This window comes from Pagrus pagrus (genome assembly GCF_965226575.1).
Source record: "Pagrus pagrus genome assembly, chromosome: 14".
In the NCBI taxonomy this organism is placed as follows: Eukaryota; Metazoa; Chordata; class Actinopteri; order Spariformes; family Sparidae; genus Pagrus; species Pagrus pagrus.
In genome coordinates, this window is record NC_140198.1 from 10,356,033 (window position 1) to 10,380,449 (window position 24,417).

Below are 24,417 nucleotides of genomic sequence, written 5' to 3' on the forward strand. Positions count from 1 at the left end.
AGATTATCATATTTTTGTAGCATTACTGTCCTGAGTAAACTTCATATCTCCATAAAGTCAAGTCAGTTGCTTTATTTAGACGTTTTTAAAACCCTAAAGGAACATTTGAACCTTCAGTTTATCAGAGTGAAATTAAATTTATAATAACTGCATTTGGAGATACGCATGGCTTCAACGGACAGGAGGGGTATGAACAACTGTAACCTCTAAAGTAACTAGTTACTAAAGTTGTCAGACAAATGTAGTGGAGTAAAAAATAGAATATTTGCCACTGAGATGAAGTGAAACAGAAGTAGAAAGTTGCATTAAAAATACTTCGTACCTCACATTTGTAATTGAGTAGTACTTGTATAAATGAACTTAGTTACATCCCACCACTGAAAACCAGTATGTCTGTATATTGTACTGTTTAAACCTGCAGGCTGCAGCCTACTGTAGGTACCCTGGGGACATGTACTACTTTATTTAGTGATTGGCCGAACAAACATTTATTTCTTTCTGTTCATCAGGAAACTCCATAAATCAGCGAGGGTTCAGGTAAAGCAGCCGAAGGACATTAGAGTGAAAACCAGAAAACATTGTCTCCATAAATATGATCCAGTTTCACACAGATCAGTGAATAAAGACATACATTTGTGTGTTTGTACAATAACCAGTGAGGCCCGGCCCCTGAAACACTTGGCTCCACTGGTGTCTTTCTGACATGTAGTCTTACATACAAAGAAATAGATTTTTTTTATTTTGATTTGTAAATATATTAAGGCTTTAGTAACCACAGATCCTATTTCAGGTATATAAGTAAAAATCAATTAAAAAATAAATAAAATAGACTTTGATATGAGGGAACCAGATGTGCTGATTTCCGGGTTTTAGGACTACAAACTACACCACACTATTGTTGTGTTGCAAAGATACCTACTAAAGTTAGCATGCTAACCAGTAGCCCCAGCCTGTTCCGGTCCAAAGCTCCTGTACTGCCCTGGTCCCTGAGCTCAGATAGCTGTTACCAGTGTTGGGCAAGTTACTTTCAAAATGCAATATATTACATATTACTAGTTACCCTCATTTTAAGGTAATATATTACGTTACAATATTACTGTCTGCATAGAGTAATACATTACTTATAACACTACTTTTAAATTACTTGCAACAAAATGCCCAAATAACCTATATAGAACAATTAAATAGCTTAGACCTTTTTAAATAAATGAGAGACTGAACAAACAACTTATAGGCTCGGCTATATATTAAACACAAGCATAGCCTGTATTAATATGGTCATGTGCAACAATAAACGCTTCACTTCGGTCAGTAATGCGGATTGTAACACGTTACATTACATAACTGTAGTAATACATTACTGAAATATTATTAGTAACGTGTTATATTACTCTGTTACCGCTAAAAGTAATATATTACTGTAACCACAAACACTGGCAGTTCCTATAGTGATTTGCTGCCTCCCATTTGTTTTGTTTATGAATCTCACAGGTGGCCAATTCTTACATATTGCACCTTTAATTCCGTTTAGTTTTCTTTTAAAAAATAAAAACTGACCCAGAATGACTCATTTCAAGTCTTTACTTTCACAGGGAAGAGAAAATCAGCCATAAACAACCTGCTGCCTTGTTGGTTTCAGGTTGGCACTTTGCCTCGCAGGGACACATCTGCATACATTATTCAAATCGTATCCACGTCTGCACTTTCCCCGGAAAGAGCCTCCTCCAGGTGAGGAGGGAGGAGGGAGGAGGGAAGGGAGCGCGCGGCCAGGTGAAGCCCACTGCGCTCCGCTGTCACCGGGACAGAGGTCAGACAGGGTACAGGGTTTCACCTCGAAAGCTTTTCACGATGGCTTTAACGCAGGAATCCATCCTATTTCTGCTGATAACGGAGGGGGGCAAACTCAAGAAGTCCGACTTGGTGCTGAAGTTCAAAGGCCTGATAGACAGCGAGGATCCGGCGGAGAAAGAGCGGAACAAGGAGCTTTTCAAGACTTTCGTCAACAACGTCGCTTCCGTGAAAGAAATCGACGGTGCCCGGTACGTTGTGGTGAGGAAAGTGTATCAGCATTTACTGGACGGGCACCGGTCTGCGGAAAAGACTGACAACGAAGAGATCCGGCCGGCAGGTGAGCAGCAGCGCCCACCTGTGCGGAGAGAGGAGACTGAGAGCTGCGGTGATCGTGACGGTGCGGGAGGGGAGAGATCAGCTGTCTCTGAGGCTGATGGAGAAGGTGGTGAACATCCTTCAGAGCTGCTGTCTCCCATACAGCTGGCTCTGCAGAGGAGCAAGCTCACAGACAGCTTCAGAGTTAAGAGGATGCTGAACTTTGACATCCAGAAGGACAAAAATGGAGACGGCCGCTCAAGAGTCGATGCAGTCAGCAAGCCCCAGAGCAAACCTTACGGCTTGCCTTTGAGAATGGCGCCCAGCAGAGTTGAGACCCGTAAGCTGAAGGTGGACCCGGACGACCCTCCCGGAAGCCCGATACTGGACGGCTACAGGGGCAGGAGGAGAGCCCCGTCGGTGGAGCCCAGCGTCGGCTCCCCCCAGCTGAGGGTGAAGAAGGCGTCAGAGGAGCCCAAGGATACAAGAGTCCCCTCACTGGTTCCCCTGGAGCAGGCAGAGCACGAGTGGCTGGTGAAGTGCGCCTCCGGCCACTGGAGCCAGGCTTACGGCCTGCTGCTGAGAGACAACCAGCTGGCAGAGAAGAGGGACTTCATGTCAGGGTTCACCGCCCTGCACTGGGCAGCCAAATGTGGCAACAGCGAAATGCTCGTGAAGATTGTCGACCTGTCCAAGCAGGGAGGGGTCGAGGTTGACATTAATGCAAGAACACACGGCGGATACACTCCTTTGCACATCGCCGCCCTGCACGACCAGGAGTACATCATGGCCATGCTGGTGGGGGAGTTGGGGGCCGACCCAAGGATCAGGGACAACTGCGGGAAGAGGGCCTACCACTATCTGCACAAAGGTGTTTCTGTGACGGTGAGAGAGATGCTGGGTGGACCCAAAGCCCAGCAGGTTCAGGACAGGGCCCGGAGCCAGGACCAGGGCCCGAGCCAGGAGAAGGAAGAGCTGGACCTCTTCATGGATCTCTCCAAGGGCCTGCATTCGATAAGTCGCCTGTTCCAGCCCCACATGACCGGCCACAAGAAGAAGCACAAGCAGAGGCCGAGCTTCTTCTCCCTGAGCGATGACCCCAGCGAGGAGCGAGAGGACGGCGGCTTCAGGCAGAGAATCACATCAGACGCTTTTATGTGAACTCACAACTCTTTGTGTGCTTATTTGCATGAGGAGTGGTGTGTGTGGACAGAAAACCTCACTGATGTTTCTCTGATTTTCAGGCCACCTTTATGGGAGCTCATACCAGCCGGTTAGAGAAAATAATGATATAAAAAGTTTAAATTATGAAATGGAAGTCAAGATTATTAGAGAAAAGTCATAATTATGTAAAAGAAAGACACATTCATGAGATAAACTGTCACAAATAAGATTAAAAAGTATTTGACAGACAACACAAAGATGAAATTTCTTCTGGTTGTGCGGTCAAAGGGGAGCTGGATGACTGATTCAGATTGAGACAGGTGGGGATATAGTCTGAGACATTACCTGCATGTCTGTGTGCTGTAACTCGAGGAGTGTTTACAGGTGATTCAGACGATATTCCAGAAGGTCCTGTGAGTCGTCGCGTTACTCACCGTCTGTGGCCTCGTGAAGACTCGTCTCTGCCTGCTGAGACGCAGAAATCAAAACTGAACTGAACAAAATCGCCAAAACAATGTGTACGTTTGATGCCTGATTGTTATGTTTGTTGTTCCACATTCAAAACGTGCGTGTGCTCTTGTTGTTCACCTGCTTTTGATCGAAATAAATCAACGCTAACAGGAAATCCACCTGTGACGTAGCAGAGATCAAGACTTGACTCGTTCCCCTCTTCGGTTTCACCTCTGAGTAAGAACTGAAGTCGTCACCTTCTCCGTTTCCAGAGGCACGTATGCCCAAACTGAAAACTGAGGATGTGACTGCCGACTTTGTGTGTGAATCAAACCCCTCGAGGCAGTTCATTAAATTATGAAAAGTGAAAATGTGACGACTGTTTGTCCCTCTGAGGAGGATGAAGAGGACACGTCTCTTCATCATCGCTCCACTTTGTAACAGATGAATCATTAAACACCGCGCAGCTCTTATGAGAAGCAAACATCCAGCTGAAACTGCCTGAGAGAAAACAATTAACTGGATTTTGCTTGGAAAACTAGAAAAGGTAAAAGGTGTGTCATCCGTGGAGGTGTGTGCAGGTGCTCCATAAATCATTACAGTCCCTCTGCGTGCCAAATGGGCTCTGAAATTTGGCTCAGACCCATCCTCCGGCTTGTTGAGACAGCTGTGATTCAGCAAGACGCGCAGCCGACTGGGAATGAGTGCGTGTGGCTGAAAGAGCCGACTTTGCTGCCGTGTTCCCCGTCTTTCCTGGTTCACTTTCCTCTACAGATGCTACTGTGTTAACGGTTAGGTGTCGACAGGAGGAGAATAAAAGTTTGGAGGATATGGGTAAAGTCGATGAAGTCGCTCTCTGACTGTCTCGTCTCATCCCCGCCTGGAGTCGTCTCCCTGCGTTCCCTTTCGTTTCTAATGGTGTCACTTCCCCAGCAGCATCCGTTGTCTTTACGTCAAGTCGATGTTTCATCTCCGAGCCTCAGGGTTTTATTAAGCCAATGTTCTTTTCTGCTGCTGTGAGGAGAAAAGGCTCTCATGAGGTCAGGAACAAGGCCCGGAGTGCAGGAGACGTTATGTTAAATCCTGTTATTAAAGCATCTGTGCGTTAAAGCGCTTGTTAAATAAAAATATGGAATTGTGCTAAAGGTACACCTTTTGTGAAACTGGACCATACGGGCATTAAGTATGGAGCTGCAACCGGGGGCAGTTAGCATAGCTTAGCTTAAAGACTGGAAGCAGAGGGAAACAGCTAGCCCGGCTTACAAAATCTGAACCTCTAGCACCATGACGTTGCCATGCAGGCAACAGATTTTGTCACATTTGGACCGAGCCTGGCTAGCTGCTTCCTCTTTTTTCCAGTCCTTATGCTAAGCTAAGCTAACTGGCTGTAGCTTCGTATTTATCCTACAGACACGAGAGTGGTATCTATGTTTTCATCTAAATCCCAGCACAAAATCAAGGGATGGTGTTTCCCAATATGTCGAAATATCCCTTTAACATCTGCTGAGTAGGATTTGATTTAACTTGTCTTCTCCTCTTGCTCAAGTATTGGACACAATCCAGTGTAAATTTTACGTCTCCGTATCTCTAAAGTAAAGTTAACACGGCACACAATGCCCGCCGGTCATATCTAGGTGAAGACGGCTCCACATAATCACAAACTCCAGTCGTAACTATTACTTTTACGCTTTCTTCTGTTGCAGAGACGTATAACGAGGAATGTGAGGAATGCATTTTTTGTTTTACTGTAAACTGTTATCCTGTCAGGTAGTTACGAACAAGGCTCAAGTCAGCCTTATTACAGTGGAGCTTCAACGGCAACGTCTTCTGTGACAAAGAGGCGATAGATCACGGTGATGGAAGTACAGCTTTACCGTCAGTATTTTGGCTCGAGGACAAGCCTTTGTTAGTCTTCATAACTGAGCTGTGTAAAGACTGCCAGAGGTTAGAGGAGGAGACCGAAAGGTGTGCCGACATTCCTGCGGGCGGAGAGGTTCAGGGTTCAGGTTGAGAAGTGACTAATGTGAGCACCTGGCGCAGTAATCACAGAGTCACGGACATGTTCGACCGCCCTCCTGACCTGCACGCACTGTATATCATTGTGAATTTAACGCTTATTTGGCGGCACGAAGCAAAATAAATCACACTCGCTTCCCAAAACGAAAGCTTATGTGTCTTCCCTGAGACAGAAGGACACAGTCGGTGATTATCAGCAGCAAAAGCTCCTCATTATACCCGGCGCTGTGCTCAGGCCATCCTGTTCCCTCCTGTTTGTTGTCTGCAGCACACACCACAAAACGCTCCATCACTTACACCGTCTTTGTAATGACGCTCAACCTAATTACCATGCAATTAGTGTCTGACAAAGATCTCACTTGTTTAGCATTCCCTGAGTTGTGTTTTATGTCCCTGGGAATCTGATTAAAAGTGTTTGTTAGAAGCAGAAGTAGGCTATATTAAGTGCTCTGTGGTGTCTCTCACTGCCCTCCAGGGGGTTTCCTCTGCCACTTGCCAACATGAAATCTTTTTTTTTTTGTTTTGTTTCTCTCAGTCCATTCGACGCCTTTTAACTAAAGCGTTTGTTATTGCTGAAAAACAAACTGGACGACATTCCTCTGTGAGACTGAACAAATGAGGACACGGAAGAGACGAGAGAAGTGGGAGCGCAACGGAAGCTAACAAAATCTAGCACCCCTAATGCTCGCTAATTAGCACCCACCTTAATACCTACATAAAACTCTTTGGGGTTTTGCACATTTTAAACAAAAAAGTAATAACATTTGTGAACTTTAACGCTACTGCTAGGCTGATTTTGTGGACAGAGCTAGGTTTGCTGTTCCCCCCTGCTGCTAGTCTTTCTGCTAAGCTAAGCTAACTACCTCCAGCTTCATATTTAGGCTAACATTAATCCACATGATAATGGATATAAATCTTGCAAAAAAGCATGTAAAACTATTCCTATAAGTATATTTTACCTGATGGCTGACTATATACATAGGAGCTACCTGTCCGTTCAACTGAAGCTGGAGCCAGCAGACATATAGCTTAGCATAAGACTGGAAAAAGAGGAAAAGAGCTAGCCTAGACAAACAAACAAGATTAAAATGATTAAAAAAGATGTTTTAATTTAATAAGTGAGCTTTAGAAGTATCAGTAGTGGTTTTGCCAATTTAGCTGTCCCTCTGCTTCTATGCTAAGCTAACTGCCTTCCTTACTCCATCTTCATATTACTGTGATGTGTAGTCATGACCGTGGATTCAAATTATGGCAAGGACGTGAAATGATACCTGTCCATTCGATATCAAGTTGGAGCAGGCAGACAGTTAGCTTGGCATTGGCACTGGAAACTAGCCTGGTTCTGTCCAAAGTCAACAAATGTGCCTCCCAGAACCTAGAAAAGCTCACATTTTATCTTTGTCTGTTTGTTTAATCTGTACAAAATACATCCAACCAACAAACAACAAAACAAAAAAGATATCACATTTGAATTAGTATGACTAAGAGGTGCTGGTAGATTGGTTTCCTTAGCAAGCTGTCGTCCTGTTTCCAGGCCTTCTGATAAACTGTCGCTTCACATTTTTGAAGGTGTTACTTCACCTCGTTTCAAGACGTTGACACTCTAAAGTTGCACATTAGCATTTCTTTTGTAATGACACACATCAGTATTAAATATGAGACTAACTTTGTCCAGTGAAGGATTCAATTATGTAACAAAATTTCCCACGTTATATAAAACACTATTGGGATTTCTGAAGAGGAAACATTGCTGACATTCAGTTTCCCCAAACACGAGATATAAAAAATAGTTTCCTTCTTCCGTGTGCTGACAGATGACCCATTTCTATTATCATCCCCATCAACCTCTTTCTGCACAATTCTCTTCTCCCAGGAGTAAAACACAGATTTAATGTTATTGTATGATATTGTTTTTTTCCCACAGTTCAGTGGCCGTAAATGATTGAACTCTCAGAGGCAGTGTGTCGATGTGCCTGCAGAGGGCAGAGACGATCTCTGAGAGGAACAACCGATCCAGGAGAGCCTCAGCTACTGAGGAAACTTCAGATTTTAAGTAGAGGAAAGCCAAAATATGACAGTAAATAACATTATTTGTCAGGTTTAAGAGAAATAATGTGACTAAATATCCAATGTTAGCTGTTCTCACAGCTTGAATATTTCAGAACGTAAATCACTCTTTCTATAAATATTTCACGCAGCCTATATTTGTACTTCTATGTATAGTATCCTGCACGTGACGTGATGCTCCTGCACCAATTGTTCTTTACTGTTGGAAAAATAAGAAATGTGGTACACTTGAAGGAGAGGGAGAGCTTAATTTATTCACAATATTACAAACATCGTGGAATTTACAACTCCAGACAGGCACAAAAGAAACAACTCAAACTCTCAACTGGAAAACAGGTGTGAAACATAGCAGAAAAGGTGGATTTAGAAAATGTCTGTGCTGTCATACCACCAGCTGGGACTCGCTGAAATATGTCTTTCCTTCTTGGCTTTAAAACAGATTCTGTTGTGTATCAATGTCACAGCGTGTGAAACGAAATCCCCAACTAAATAAATGTAATCCTACTTCAAAAACAGACCCCACTTTTTTTCCGGCAACCTCAACAGAACGAGAAATGACTCAGGGAGTTTGTTAGTATGCACACATAGCGAGGACTAAAATGAGTATTTATCCATGTGCTGCTCCTTTGTGGGAACCTTTTTTCACACTTTCTCCTCCCCTCCAGGCTTTTCTTTCTCCAAAACGTTGGGCTTTTGCATACTTTAGGAATTCCAGCAGGCTGCAGGGAACAACATAAGAGTATTTTCTAACCCTTCAGGCCTGCGTCAGCACAAAGGCCAAAACAAACATACGCTTGTTTAGCAAACTGAAGCGGGGCAGAGCTGCAAACCTCCAGAGAAATAGCTGAGGAGGTGGTGAAATTGTTTAGCGAAAAACATGAAAATGTGTTTCAGAGAGGAGGGGTTTCTAAGAAACCAATTTTTTTGACATTGTGAGTTAGTGAATAACGTTTTTTGTGAGTGTGGAGGTTGCTGATGATGCTCTGCCTCTTTGTGGTCATTATTACATAAATATCATATACACAAAAGTCAACCCAGACACTGGATTATTTTTTTTTCAGTACAGCCAACAGGTAGAATTTCCTGAGGGACGATAGCATTTTGATCACTTCATGACTTCATAGGAGTTTTTGTTGAAAACGTACACAGCAAACACCGAGAGGAGTTCTGTCTCTCTGTTCAACAACTAATCTCTACACACACATAATTAAAGACATTCATGATTTCAAGCGCGTGCACACACACAAACACACACACGCTGCACATAATCTGATGTCGTGCGACAGCTCGCATCGCTTTCGACAACTCTGACGTGTCAGGTCAGAGATTCTGTAAAAAGGAGTTAATATAACTATAAAACTAATGACAAATGCAGGTTTTTAAAATGTGAGATTCTTTAAAGATTAGAGGGGAAAGTTATTTGATTCAAAAGTGTGTCTTTTTTCATTCAGGGCTACCTTTTACTAAAAGCTGTGTAAATTTAAATAAACTTAAAGGCTACACGTGTCTAAAAGTGGCTACTCTGTGGAGGTAGAGAAGAGAAAATGAGTTTAAGACACCTGAAGTGAAAATTTGTGGACTTTCCTCCTGACAAAAAAAAAAAGTATTTCAAGTATCACGTGTCACTTCTGCAACAAAGGGACATTGGGAGAAAATACTCAGTGATATAATTGCTTACTTATAATCTGCTTTAAAGAGGTTTAGCACCCCTGTATGAGGAACCATTCCAGCATGAAATCATCGAGACTTAATGACATTAAGTATGAAATTAGCTGGAAGAGTATTAGTACACAATCCTTAATGTTCCTGGGTGTGCTCATGTACCTTAAAAACATTATTTCGACATTCCTATTTAAAGATTCACGACAGAACAAAAGAAAAATAGAAATAAAGTTTGAACGGATGGAGTAAGGCTTTCGCTCGAGATTATTTTGAATCTGATCTGAAGAAATGTGCATTTATGTATCATTACAAAGTGCTTTTTTTCATTCACCCTTTTTGGTTTTTAGTGCCTTAATTTGAAACATTTAAAAATAAGAACATATTTAAAAAAAAAAAAAAAAAGATTAAATCTACTACATCTATTGTACATTTCAACTGACATGATACAGTACAGCGCTCCCTCTCTGGCTACTCTCTTTCACTGAAGCCCCCTCACTGGTCAAAAATACAATCTTAAAGCTTATAATAGGTTTACACAGGTGCAGACACAGGGCTGTAGCACTACCATCTTAATGGAAAGTGAAGTATTTGCTAACAGGGGACGCAACGTTTCCACCCAGCAGCTCTTAATGGAAAAAAACGTTCCACAGCAACACCAATATCAAGGCACGCAGAAAAAACAGTTCAGTCCTCTCGGCGAATGTACAACAAAGTCTACAGATGTACTTTGCGGATTGTGCAGACAGACAATGGGCGGAGATCGGGTGGGTGAGCGTTCTGGGCACCCTCGGTAGACGACAGAAAGGCCAGGAGTCTTTATAGCTCGTCTCATGTGCAGTCTGTAGTTATGAGAGGAAAGCAGATCCTCACAAGCCCTCTTCAAAAGGGCAAAAGAAAGTCATGACAGGGTGCGCAGGGTTGGGGATACCAGCTGGACCACTTATAATCCACGCCTTGTGTGTCTAAGAGCCAGAAAAGTACAACCAAAACTCTGTCTTTTTGAGCATCCTCCTTCAAGGTAAGAATGGAGAAATCAGTGCTTTCATCGCCTCACAGATTGAGGCTGTTGTTGAGAGCCTCCAGCTGCTCCTCTCCCAGCCTCTGCTTCTCCTCCAGGTCCTTCTGCCGGATGAGCAGCGAGGCCTTGGTCTGCACGAAGCGCCGGTAGTCCTGCAGCTGCTCGGCGGACAGCTGGCGCGACAGGAAGGTGGAGACGAGGTTCTCTCTCCGGTCCAGGTTATCCTTCAGATCTTTGGCGTCCTCCCTCTGTTTGCACAGCAGACGATGGCGACTGTCCAGAGATTGCTGAGTGCAGAGACAGAAGACGATAAATGACACCTTATATCTTTAGAAGGTTGAGTTTCCTCTCTATCTTACATGAGTTGACAAAGAAATATGTTCAGGTTGTTATTGAAACTTTAACCCCCTTTCTTCTGGTGTTGGATTCATGCCTTGCAGAGCATTTAGGCCCATGTATGGAAGCCCATTTCTGCCATTTAATCTCACAATTTCGACTTTTTTCTATCTTTAAGTATGAGTTTTTGTCTCATAATCATGACTTATCTCACAACATTGGCTTTAATCTCATAATTATGACTTTTCAGTTAAAATACATGACTTTCAATTTCATAATTTTGAATTTTTATCTCATAATGTCTTTTTATCTAATTATGTTGACTTTTAATCTCATAATTATGACTTACATGGTCATATTTTTTTCTGCAAGCTTTATTTTCATCTTTAACTGGCAGAAATTAGCTTCCATACCACTGCTCTTGATATGAGATGAAAAAGTAAATACCCTGCAGTAAGCGTGGAGGATTGCTGATCTGCAATGTAATCACATCAAAAACCTTTTTCTTTTCACAGCCACAGTATACTTTTTTTTTTTATATGATATCATAAATTTATATGATATGGTGTTTAATGCAAGAGAGAGATGTGAAAGTTTTATGATCATGTTTCTAACAGCCTCAGGACATGAGGTGCAGTGTGTTCTTGTGTCAACAGAGGGCAGGGTATATACAAATGTCACCGAAACCGGGCTGGAGTTTCGGTGAGTCAGTGTAAATACCAGCGTTGCTGATAACAGCAAGAAAACAAATGAGCCTCTAACAAGCCCTCAGTACGCTGCACGTTCATCCAGCTTTCTGCAGATGGACAAACCAACAAGGAGCTCTTTCAGGGAGTAAATCTAGAAATCTAATGCATCCGTGCAAACATAAACTGATGCAGAAAGCACAATGAAACAAAGCAAAGCACAGAGCTCAAGTCAGATCCCGTGACTAATATTTGTCATGATAATATTTGAGACTGCTGTCAGTCATTTAGGTCTTTATTAAAATATAATGTCATTAAACACATTTTATTTGAGTTACCTCAGAGGCAGCAAGTAATTATTTCTCAATATATCAAACCAGAGAGTGCAGTCCTATCAAACTGCAGCATATCCAAAATAATCTTCAATTGTGTGATAAACCATTTGGTTCAAACACAGATAAGCCATTATATTGGCAATTAGACACAGATAAACGACATTTTTGGAATTCCACGCAGTGAGAAACCTTGACTCCATTAACGCCGTCCTTCAACTTTTGGCTTCAAGTGGCATGTTTGCTGTTCTAAAGTAAACAGAGAGCGAGCGTATCGCTGAAGGCATGGGAGTAGCTTCGCACACTCATGGTCGTCCTTTCGCCAGAAGCTCTAAATGAACCACGGTGAATTATAAGATATGCACTGTGACATGACACAATGTTCCCTCAGGACACTCGCTCATAGTATGCTTTTACTCACATGCATTAGTGTGTATGTGTAAACAACTTCAGGGGAAAAGGCAGGAGGAGCGTAATGGGATTGTAAAACATGGAGCACATGATGGTGGATTAAAGTACTTTATCAGTTTGTATATCTAACCGATTCAGTTGACCTTTAACCCTAGAAATCAGTCAGAGCCATGTCAAAGATGTATTCACAATATTAGTGCTCTCTAATGAGAAGAAAACCGATGGATTCATAGTTTGATTTTTGTGGCTCCATGCTTAACTACTTGCAAGGTGACGTGAAATGTGAATAATCACAGCACTCTGACAGAAAACCCAAAGACAAACGAGAAGAAAGGATTAAAATATCCTTTTTTTTGTTATTATTATGTTAATTTGGCTAAAAAGGTTTCTCCCTTTAGCTTTAGAAATCGTGGATGTCGAACTGTCGAACTTTCTTCGCAAGTACAAATTACACACTTGATCATATAGATTGATGCCTCATCCATTTTTTCTTTGGAAAGTAATAAATACAATTGGAAAAAGCCTTTTTTTGCCTGTAATACAACTACCTCCTCAATGATAAGTATTGTTCTTAGTATTTACATAGCCTTACAGACTGATGGCAGTTATGTCACAAGCCGGTAGTTCAAGAATGTGCCAGCACAAAATTGATGAGACACATAAAGGTAAAAATTTAACATCAGCCACTGCCATCGGTGAATCTCGTGGTATCTGTCGATAAGCCACCAGCAGCCAACAAGGAGAATATCTGCCAATAATGATTTCGGTACATCCACAATAAAGTATTAACTGCAATGATTTACTTAAAAGATAGACAGACAGACAGAAAAGACAAGAACAAAGAAAAGAAATGATTTCCATTCCTCACCTTCTCCTCAGCATCTGTGTGTTGGTCCACAGTGCTCAGGGCGTTCTGTACCCTTGCCAGCCGTGCAGAGAGGCACAGCAGCAGGCTCACCACCCTCTCCAGGTCTCCAATGAACAGGTTGTACCTCTCCAGCTCCACAGGCTGACAGCGCTCACGGACCAGCACCTCCAGAGTCTCCCCGTGAGCCACGTTCTCCTGAATCTCTGTCTGGAGGGGATTGCGCATTTCTTCCAGTGAGCGCAGACGCGCCTCGATATAAGACACCAGCAGACCCTGTTAATTCAAGCAGAGAGGGTGAGATGTGAGATGACACTTCAGAACAGATACACATGGTGAAACTGGGCCAAATGGAAAAAAAAATCTGGAGAAATAAACACTTGTCTGCAGGTGAACCATTAAAAGGATTTATTTCATATTTGCTTACTTGCAGTCAGGAAGAAGGAGAGTCTTTGTGCTAAGCCAAACATTAGGCAAGTGGGAGAAACCGATAAGAGGCAGACAGTACATCGTGTGATAAGAGAGACTATCTCGGCCTGAAATGAGTCCACTTAAGGCCAAATAGCATCAAGATGGTATCAATGTGAAGTCACCACATAGTTCAGTACAAAGTGTGTCGTTTTAAAGTCCTGTTTGTTCTGCTGTCCTGTCATTTTTAATGTACAGGCAATAACGCTGACTCAAAGACATACATTTTTGCTACTCACTGGGCTTATTTTGTTTTGTTATGGCATCTTCTTAATGGCATAAATGAATAATTACCTTCTTCTCAGTGATGTCAGCTTTGCTCTGCGGGTCTGTACACTGAGGTTTAAGGCTTTCAGGAGCAGAGGGACAAGGAGACTGTTCAGCCCCTTCAGCCGGTTCAGCACTAGAAAGACAAGCACATGTTTAGGTCAAGCTAGCCATGTGATGCAGCCAGTTTAATTTGCATTTCAGCCGCGCCACGTATAGTCACATTGAGTATTTTCCGAGCAAATGCACCACTGTCATTTACATATTACACAATGATGAAACGCAACTGCACATTCTCTATGAATCTGAAGTGTGCTTACACTAGCAGAAATGTGACTGCATGCACAGCAGTAAGCAGATAGCCAGGTGCGTCTGTGCATGTGATGCAACAAAAGGTAACACAGCACTGCGGAGCTCAGTTCATTGGTCATTATGAACCGGTATCAAGTTTCCTAGAGAAACTGTAAACTAGGAATCCTAATTAACTTGACCTTTTCTGTGAGATGGATTATTCTTTCCATCTAAGCAGCTGCGTGTATACAAGATAAAGTGTTATGTAAACACCTGACGGGATGGGAAGTCCAGTCACATCTTAATTTTTACTATAATTGCACTTGGACTAGGCTACATGAGTAATTATGTAGATGAGGTAGAGATTACGCTGTTTTAGCATTTTTACAAGGTATTGGAATTCAAGAATACTTCAAACTTTAAAGACATTTTAATATGTCATTGGAAACTAGTAGGAGTGTATTTGTGACTGCCAGAGCTGAGTTTAACCTCTAACACTCACGTTTCTGCTGCTCCTTTCTGTTCCTGCTTCTTCTTGTAATGCTCCTCCATCAGCAGCGTGTCCTCTGACAGCAGCTGCTCCATCAACATTAGTGCTGTCTTCCGATTGGCCAGCGGGTAGAGCACTCTAGCCAGTGACTGGTCGGCCTTCACCACTGCTTCTACGAGCTCCTCCCACTGAGGTCTCTCTGCGGGCTTCTCCAGACTCTCCGTCTCTCCCTCTGGTGTCCCCCTCGCTTCCATCTCCTGGTTTTCTTCCGACTTCTCATCTTCCGTTTCTGGAGTTTTCTCCTCTTCCACCTGCTGACTGATGTCTGCGTCCGATACCGAGGTGCAGGGAGACACAGAGGTTTCACTTATCTGCGTCGGAGGGGCCGTGTCGGTGGACTCATCTTCAAAAACATTGTCTGTCAGCAGCGAGGTCTGGAGCTCCTCTTTGATCTCTTCTTCTGGAGGGAGGATCCACAGTGACGGGTCTGTGGTGACGCCGCAGCTCAGAGACACTTCATGATTTGAATCCGGCGGTGGGGCGTCACTGTTGGGTTCATCCACCGACTGCTCTTTCTCCGATCCAGTCACAGAAGTCCGGGCTCTACTGGACGTTAAACAAATTATGGTTACATTTGCAGAATAACAAACACCTGTTTAGAATTTGTTCTTGTTTACTCAGGTGCCTGATGGGTGATACATTCAAATGATGACGATACAATGAGAGTCAGGAAGTTGTGGCAGGAAAGTTAAATTAGTCAAATCATTTCAGAGAAAACAAACGATGCATTGGGACGGAGTCTAATCTTACCTGGAGCTGGGCCTGTTTTCACAAGGAAGCTTTGTCTGGGTGGGGGTGGATGAGGTGGAACTGATCTCCCTCTCGCCGGTCTCTAGACTTCTGGGGGAAGGTGGGTGAGATGTGGTCTCACTGGGCGGCCTGCTGGACCTGAACTCAACCGTGGCAGACCCAGGAGGTCCAGAGTGAACCCTGGCCCGGGAAGAGGAAGAGGAGGCTGGGGAGGTGGATCTACTTGAGTTCCTTGTTCCCATTGAGGCACTATCCCCTGGTTCTGAGTTCTGCTTCAACAACTTCTTCTGGGTTTGGTTTTGCATCTGTCCCTGAGTGTTCTTCTGACCAACAATCTCTGGTTCTTGTCCCACTTGCTCTGTTACGTGTTGTTTCCTCCTTCCTCTTTCCTGCCCCTGGGCTGACCGGACTTCGGCAAAGAATGAAACACTCCTCTTGTCTCTCTCCGGTCCACCTGGTCCAGTGGAATACCTCCCCACTTGATCCAGCTGCTCAGAACTTTTACTCAGGGCTGATGGTCTTGTTAACTTTGATGCCCCGAGCTCTTCCATGGACTTCCCCCTCTGTGCAACCACACGGACACGCTGCTGGCCCTCGGGCGCTGGCTTTATTAAGGACTCGTCAGTGGCATTCTCCTGGGGCCTGACAATGACATGCAGTGTTTTTAAATGTCTAACATAAGTCACTGATTCTACAAACGCATCATACACTAGCTCTGGAAATTTTCATAGCAAGACAGGCGGTAATAATTTGATATTCCTACAAATCACTCTGTAGTTTTAAGAAATAGGCCAGCTCCTCATTTTACAGTCCATGCATAAATCTTTTAAAAGGAATGTCGGTTTGCTGGAGCAGGTGGGTGTTGACTTTCCAGTGACACAATGAATCTAGGGGAGATTTACAGTCTGTGCCACAGCGCACACATCACTGACCTAATACTCTTCTGACCTGAAAACCAACAAAAATGTCCCGATTCGTCTGCAGTGCTGTTACATACCTCGAGGTTTCCATAGAATTAACTGGTAGAGGATCCTTCTCATCGTCATGTGCCTCCAGATCCTGGGGAAAAATCAAAAGACAACACGTTGAAAATAACAAAAAATTTGTGCAAAGTACTACAGGAACAGCCAAGTGGGGTTAATTCATATTTTTTCACTTTTGTAACGCTTATTGTTTTTTTTGACTTCACTAAAAACTTAATTTGATATACTTGTGATTGAAAGCTGATCAGGCACTTAATCTGGTAAAATATACCCCTGAGCTTTGATATTTGGGATTATTTAGGTGACAAGGTTAAGACAACAGACAGACAACACCTGATACTATAACAGGGAACAATGGAAAGCAGCATGGAGGCCAGTGAGAAACTTGTGGTTACATTTATGTACTTTTTTTCTTCAGTCTCTCTTTCAAACGCAACAGTGACTGAATAATGGTCAAGGGCTGTTTGAGCCGCACGGAAAATTATTAGGCACCAACTTCCGTTGGCATATAAAGGGGCAAAAGTTAGTGTGTCCACCCAGGTCTCATGTTTCCATCACTGCTAATCAGAGATGGAGCCGATAAATACTTGTGTTTGATGCAGATTGTACCCTTTCCTACTAAAGACAAACGCTAAATATTAGTGGGTGTTACTGTTTTGCTTGTTTTTGTCGAGTGTGAATAGGTTCTGTTGTCACAGACATATTTTCAGGTATCTCAGTTCGAACCAACTTACCTCAAGTGCATGTGGTGTGGATGTGGATCTGTTCCTGAAGAAACTGGGTGGTTCTGGCTGGTCCAGGAGACTCTCAACTGAGACGGACTTCCCCTGAGATGGACCTCTGCTCTCCCTCCATCTGAGTTGATTCGACTGGCCAGCATATTGGCCTGAACAAGACTGAGCTGAGAAGAACTGGGCATACCTGTTTTGTGAAAATTTCAATATAATGTTTGATTTCATACTTTCAACAAAAAAGCATCAAATGAATGTTTTTCTCTCTGGCTCTGCTTCTCTTTTGTACCTGATGGAGCTGGTGGAGGAATCAAGGATGCGGCCTGCAGAGTGTGGCCTGTGGAGTTTCTTCTTGGTGTTTTTTCCTTCATGACTTGCTGATAAAGGCCTGGGACCCCAGTCAAATGGTTTCTCTCCCAGAGAATGCCTCTGTCTGGACGGAGTTGGTAACTGAAGTGCTGGTTGCTGTGGCTCAGCCACCCTCTGGCCAGTCTTACGCTCCATGTACTCCACCAGAGCCTTGTGTTGCAGATGTTTTAAGTTCGTCTTTGAAGCACTCGAGGCTGAAAGGGCTCGACCTCTTGTCTCAAACAACTTTCTTCGTGATGCCACCAGTCCCTGCTCTCCTTTCTGCACAGGTTCCTCTTCCTCGCATTCAACGGCAAACAGGCTGTCACTTTCGTTGCCAAATGAGCGGCAAGCAGAGTGGACAGGGCCGCCACCAAGCTGGTTAAGTTTGTCTGGTTCTGAGTAGCACATCTTCTTCTGCTCTGGAGTCAATCGTTTCCTGCCTCCGATGCGTGCTACCTGGGGCTGCGCCACCTTTTCTGGTCTCCCGTTTTCCTTTTCAGTCTCTTTGTCCATCTCCCTGTGACTCTCCCTGACTTCTTCTTTAATGCTCCCCTTCTCTGTCTCCTCAGAGGCCACGGAGGGAGTGAGCGTCTCTGTGGAGGTCTCAGAGTCCTGTGATGAGGAGAAAGCGTGAATCACTGTAGGCCTCATCTCAGGTTTTTGCCTGATACGGTGTGGCCATGACAGCTGCAAGTCCCTCCTTTTAAATGATGTCTCACTTAAGACTTTAGACTGGGCATCCTTCAGCTTCTCCTTGTAGTACTTTTTAAATGAGTCATCCAGGGTGTTACAGGCAGAGGTGACTTCCCCTCTATCGTTCTTGCTTGTGTCACTTTTTGGAGGTCTCTCATTATCGTTGACAGCCAAGTCTCCATGACCTGTTTTGTTTTGGACTGCTTCCTTGCCCTTTACACTGAAATCATTCTTTTTAGGCTGTAATGCTGCTCTGTTGGCTCCGGTGAGGTGGTACAGAAGCGGGGTTGTTTCTTTGTTTATCCTCTCGCTGGCTACATCCCCCAAGGGCTGCCGTTTCCCTCTCTTTGCCTGCTCCTCTCTCTTGTGATGGTTAGGTTGTTCATTGCTTATCACTGAAGTGACCTCCTTTGTTGGTGTGGGGCAGTTTCTGTCAGGTCCACAGTAGAATATAGGGTTGTTGGCAGTGTGGCGGCCAATCTCTCGACTCTGCATCATGTCGATGTCTTCTAAGGCTTCAAAGCTTCGAGAAGACTGCATCGAGGTGAGGGATAGTCTGCGATTCTCCTGGTCCTGGCTCCTGGAGGACAGGTCCTTCCCGTGGGACACAGAAGTGAAAACCTCTCTCTCATCTGGAATCATACCACTGGAAGTGCGAGAGCTCTCTTGGAGAGGTCTAAACAAATTATCCATTGTGCTGTGGCATCTTTCTTTCTCTCTGAGCTGATGTGTCTCCAACACAGTAGAGCTCTCACTCCCAGCCTCAGACCCACACACAGATGCTGATTCAGACAGCTTACACACTCCCGTGACGAAGTAGAACTGACCTTTATGCTGGATGCTGCTGTTAATCAAACTCTGACCAGCATTCCAGGGACTGGCAGCTCTGGCTGGCTCTGAACCAAGCCAATCATGAGCTGATTGCGACCTTTTGCGCTGACTCTCAAAATGGCTACTGGGTTTGTTGTGATGGTCTCCATTACATGCAGCACTGCTCGAGGTGTGTCTGGGTTTCAGGTGCTCAGCCTGGCTTGTGCCTCGGGGAGGTGATCGGTTTAGGATGTTTGCTAACTTCTGCTGCTCCGAGGCAGTTTTGTTATCTGTAATGAAAAGATATTCCGGGTTCAATGGCACCCTGGTCTGATCATGAGGCTGGAGGTGGGGGCGGTAGCTTGGTGACTGTTGGGCCTGAGGCTGTTGCTGTTGTGGGCCCCTCCAAACTGAGTACACTGGGTCAGAATTGACGCTCGGGTTGCCTGTATCTGGGTTAGCCGTCTCCAGTCTTGGGGCTTTCAGGCCATGTGGCTGTGGATGGAGTCGATTGTTGGGTCTGGGTTGTTGTTGAGGCTCAGTACCATGCCGGTGGACCCTGCTGTTCTCCAAGTTTTTTGTGGCTATGAAACTATCCATGCGTGTTGGGACTGGAGGAGGACGGACAGGAGGGTAGGCTCCTTGGGAGGGTACCTCTTGTTTAGAGAGTGCTTTGTTGTTAGAATGGAAACTGTCATTGCCATTGCGGTGGTTTACTTTGATGTTGGTATTGTTGCGGTACTGCTGTGAGATTGCTTCCACAGAGCGATAGAGCTGGTCCATGGTCTTTGAGTCGGACTGCAGAACCTGGGTTGGATGGTAAATGGACTTTACGTACTTAAGATCATAGTGGCTGAAGGAACTGGACTGTAGGTCGTCTGGGAGGAAGGGAGAGGGGTAGTCTGGGGCAGTGGAACCGCCAGAAAAGGAGCTGTAGGCGGAGTCTCCTTTGCCGTGTTGGTGATGGGCAAGTTGGTCGGCAATGCTGCTGTTGGACTTGGCTGGGGAGAGCCGGCTGACAGGCAGGCTCAGAGGATGCAGGTCCACGTTGCTCATTCTCTCAAAGTGGAAGTTGTAGGAATCCATGGAGGACTGGGGCGGATGGCAGGAAGGGAAGGGCAGGGTTTGTTAATGTGTTGTACGTGTTTGTGCACTGATGCATGTGTCCTCCTTGTGGGTGAAACTGGGGAAATTACCACCAACACATTTGCGCCAGGTTGTCCGTCACGCTTGTCGCTAATTAGGTCATTTTCCTGCCTTCCTTTTTGTTTATTCAAAGCCTCTTGAAACAGTCTTCTCAGTAGCTCCTGGAGGGAGAAAACATAAACACAACACTGACTGGTTATTAGCCTGAAATGTTGACCAAGGACTCATGCTCTTATTACATATCTTTGGCAAATGGCTACTCACAAGTGAAAAACAAATTGAGAAAAAAAAAACGTGCAGACACTCAATATATCACGTGGATTAGTCTTCACAAACATCCCACTGCATAGCTGTTTTGACTGCTTTGCAACACCATGACAATCTGACAATCTAACACAAACAGGTGTGTTTCTGTTTGATTGTCAACTTGGCATGGCAGCTCACATCATCACATAAAAGAAAAACGCCTTCCTATTTAATTTACACTGTACGCATGGAAGAAAATTCTCTATCAGCTACAGTATGTTTGTGAAAAAGTCCATGGGAAAAAAGATCTGCTATTTTTGCAGGGTGTACTATTAAGATGCCAGAAAACAGTAAGTCAGCACCACTGATAAATCTTTGCCTGGCATTTCTAGGTCAAATTCCTCTTGTGAAAAATCTTGCTCCTTCTGTTATAAGTTGTTGAGACAAATCTTATACAGCCTTGACTGAAAAAATGTTAATTTTTCTTCTTCCAGTAAAGACCCAGCAGGGTGGAGCTCAGAGGGGGGAACCATTTCACTGTCCTAATTATGACTCCAAACATATTTTAACTCCTTATGTTTGAGTCTTTTTTCCCCTTTTAAAGCTCTTTGTCGCTTTGTTTTGAAAGAAGCTGTGCACAGTTTATTGTTATTATTCATCCATTTGGGATTTCTTCTATAAATCATATAAGTTAGTAAAGTATAATTACAGCTGCAGTTAATAATTGTTTTCACCACTGATTAATCAGTTGACTATTTTCTTGATTAATCGATAAATTATTTGGTCTAAAAACAAAAACCACACTGTCTCAGAGTGACCTAATCTTTGTTTTGTCTGACCAACAGTCCAAAATTCAAAGACATTTAATTTAGAGTAATTTACACTAATTAGTTGTCAACTATTAAATTAATCGCCAATAATTTTGACATTCAATTAATTAGCATCTTTTTAAGAGAAGTCTAAAAACAAGGAAAAATTCTCTGATCACAGCTTCTTAAATTTGAATATTTCTGGTTTCTTTACTCCCCTATGACAGTAAACTGAATATCTTTGTGCTGTAGACAAAACAAAGCATTAAAAGACAACATTATTCCTCATTTTCTGACATTTTATAGAACAATCAACTAACTGATTAATTGAGAAAACAATCAGAATTGAAAGTGAGCAAATCTTCATACTGAAGAAGGTGAAATCAGATAATGTTTTGCATTTTTGCTTGACAGATATAGTTGTAGATTGATTTTCTGTCAATCAATCAATCAACCAATCATTGCAGCTCTAGTCAAAACAGTAACCTTATAGCAATGTAGGTTTGGGAATTCTTCATCACCTCCTCTTTCAAGACATACAACTGTTGTTTTCCTGACTCACACAGTATACTGCAGCTTGGTTTTGTAGGTCAGCACAGTTAACCACCTGTTGAAGGAGCCTGTCTGCCGGTTTGCATCAATGAGGCCTCTAATTAAGAGTCTTGAGGTTGGCGGTGCACGTTGCAGCATACACATGAAAAAATGTCAGGAATCCATATGGAACTACAGAAATCTGTGAGGATTAATCATGTGACGGACGTATAATGCCTTGTTATCCAGCACTGCGACCCATAAAGACTTCCCTAACTTTTCCCCTTTCTGTTCTGCCATCAGCTGCTTTTGCTTTTATCTATTTCTTGTCAAGATTAAACTTTCACTTAACTACACAAACACTATATCTGAGGCCATTATCAGGAAACCTTTAGAGGCCATTATGCTGTGGTGTTTTGCAGATTGTGCTGATTATTTTATTTGCTGTAAATGAAAAAAGGTAACGCCTACACACTTACTCGAATATCTTACTTGAATACCGACAACATCTCCATTTCCACCGTTCTGACGGAAAGAGTATTAAAATTGGATCGAAAAAAATGGTATAATTGCTCTTCACTCACTTATATTTACTATAAAAACAACTTTCTTTCCACCTGAGATACAGTAAAGCAAAAATACCTCTTGATTAATAATCTTTGGGCCTTCCAAACTGGATCTGCTGCAGCACTCATACTTTACAGGCCGGGTCATCTTTTGATGAACAGAACCTAATTTACTTAAATTTTTACGTGCACAGCCTATGGTGGGTTACTTTATTCAAGTACACAGACTTTAAACAGATACAGATACAACTCTAAACATTCCTCAACACATGGAAACCTGCTATCATCATCAGCTATCCTGCAAATCTCCATCTTCATCGCAGAAACCAGCCCCTGCAAGTTAATGATAGGTTTAGGTTTTACTGTGGACTCTAATGACAGAGTAAATGTAGGCTTCTATCTCCCATGACCTGCATGCCTTTCTCGACTTGGTCATCAAGCTGAAGCTGCATACCTGTCATGCACACACAAAGGTTGATGTTGCCAATAAACCAGTTAATCAACTCTCACGCTGCGGTATGAAAAGCTTGGCCTCATTATTGATGGAACTGCAAGAATAGACTTTACATCTTTTGTTTTGGAGCTTTTACCAACAAGAACAAGAAATATAAGAAGACGTCAGTAAATGACAATTGAAAACTGCTTTACAAGTCAATTGCAATGAGCAACATTTTCACAGTATTGCCAAGTTTGCTGGCTAAGCTGAAAAACCTGGATCAAACATGATCCTAGGTGGTCGTTTTGCATATACACAAAACCCACCTCCCAGGAGCCTTTCAAACTACAGTATTAAGGGGGATTCCACGTGTTTATGAAGGGCCTTCTGATCTGTGGTGTGTCTGTGTGTGTGTGTCTCTGTGTGTGTCTCTGTGTGTGTCTCTGTGTGTGTGTGTGTGGTTTCCAGCCCTCCTCTTCCCCCTGCGAACAGAGAGAGGCTCCCAAACAGGGGAGCGCTCAAGTGGAAGTGATGGAGGGGACAGGCAGTGACAAAATGTACAGAGGGGAGAGAACGAGAGAGCGAGGGAGGGAGGGAGGGTGAGGCAGAGGGTGACCGGCCCAGACAAATACCCTCACACGCAAACCACAACAACAAGAGACAAGAGAAGAAGTGAACAATGACAGCAGGAAAAGCTGAACACAAGTTGGAAGGCTGGATCAACAGTCACAAGGCCGACTGGGAACGACTTGAGAGCTCAACCACTTGCAGACCGGGTTTGAATGAAAGTTTTTAAACTTAAGAGAGCACTGATTGCAAGACGAAAGTAGAAAAACTCACCCAAACTCTGAATCTAGGTTGCTGAACTTCCTGATTTCCATCTGAAAGAGAGAAAAGTTTCCTAAGTTTCACTTAAATAGGCTTTGCTGAATGATTTCCGCCGTTGTTTCTCACACAGAACTTCCTCTAAAGAGGGACCGGACCAAGTAACCAGGAGAGCTAGATATTAGAGGGAAGACTTCTAGCGAGTCCCTTCTCCCCCCACTGAGACCCGAGGCTGCCTAGCGGGAGCCACTGATTGGCCAGCGGATGACGTCCGGCTTGCCGATGCACAATGAGCGCAGCGGAGGGAATATTTCACTGCCGCAGATAGCTGCTAGTGCTGCCGGCCGCCCGAACAACAGAGAGAGAGGGGAGAGAGAGAGAGAGAGAGGGAGAGAAAAAAAGAGGCCTTGCATTCCTGGCCGGCTTCAAAGACGGAGCACAGCCCGGGCGCCATTCATTCCCAAGGCCCTGAGCCCTGCACATGGAGACTAGCCAAGGCAGGAGGGAGGACGGAGGAGGGGAGGGGGGTAGTGGTGGTGGTGGGGCGAGTGGGTGGACGGGTGACCTCCCAGCCTCCACCCGAAAAAAGAAATACCAGTCACAAAGACTAACGATCCCCCACCATCACTCTCAGTTTTCCCTTTTCTCTCTTATATGTGACACCTATTAGTCTGCCCTTTATTCTTCTATTCTTTACAACCCCTGTAACTAAAGAAGTAACAAGCTAATCATTAATCAACTGCAGATATCTCTTATAATTACAACTGCAATCAGACTGATATGAAGATCAGCATCACTGTAATTCATCATGTGTTCACTCTTCAAAGAAAAAACAATCTCCGCACGATAAG

The 24,417-nt window shown here is 43.8% G+C and overlaps 2 protein-coding genes across 4 annotated transcripts in view; one reads left to right on the plus strand and one right to left on the minus strand.

Annotated features, from left to right (window-relative positions):
- The first annotated feature begins 1,572 nt into the window (after window positions 1-1,572).
- sowahaa (sosondowah ankyrin repeat domain family member Aa) lies at window positions 1,573-3,868 on the plus strand. The gene has a single exon (XM_084373400.1). It carries the CDS (start codon window positions 1,849-1,851, stop codon window positions 3,265-3,267), a length of 1,419 nt encoding a protein of 472 aa, XP_084229526.1. The 5' UTR covers window positions 1,573-1,848; the 3' UTR covers window positions 3,268-3,868.
- Window positions 3,869-8,037: 4,169 nt separating this feature from the next.
- The window catches only part of shroom1 (shroom family member 1), a 34,776-nt gene continuing 18,396 nt past the window's right edge, over window positions 8,038-24,417 (minus strand). The window contains exons 2-10 of one of the 3 annotated variants that reach the window (XM_084374455.1): window positions 23,582-23,622; window positions 17,443-20,314; window positions 17,157-17,343; window positions 16,437-16,498; window positions 15,440-16,081; window positions 14,642-15,235; window positions 13,876-13,984; window positions 13,117-13,389; window positions 8,038-10,770 (exon numbers count right to left, since the gene is read on the minus strand). In XM_084374455.1, coding sequence (XP_084230581.1) covers window positions 10,516-10,770; window positions 13,117-13,389; window positions 13,876-13,984; window positions 14,642-15,235; window positions 15,440-16,081; window positions 16,437-16,498; window positions 17,157-17,343; window positions 17,443-20,093 — 4,773 coding nt within the window. In that variant the 5' untranslated portion in view covers window positions 20,094-20,314; window positions 23,582-23,622 and the 3' untranslated portion in view covers window positions 8,038-10,515. Of the gene's footprint in view, window positions 10,771-13,116; window positions 13,390-13,875; window positions 13,985-14,641; window positions 15,236-15,439; window positions 16,082-16,436; window positions 16,499-17,156; window positions 17,344-17,442; window positions 20,315-23,581; window positions 23,870-24,417 lie in introns of those variants that run through there. The other 2 variants (XM_084374457.1, XM_084374456.1) reach the window with 2 other exon arrangements.

What these genes read in the sequence shown, in the direction of transcription:
- sowahaa (XM_084373400.1), top strand. Translation starts at nt 1,849, where the DNA reads ATGGCTTTAACGCAGGAATCCATCCTATTTCTGCTGATAACGGAGGGG.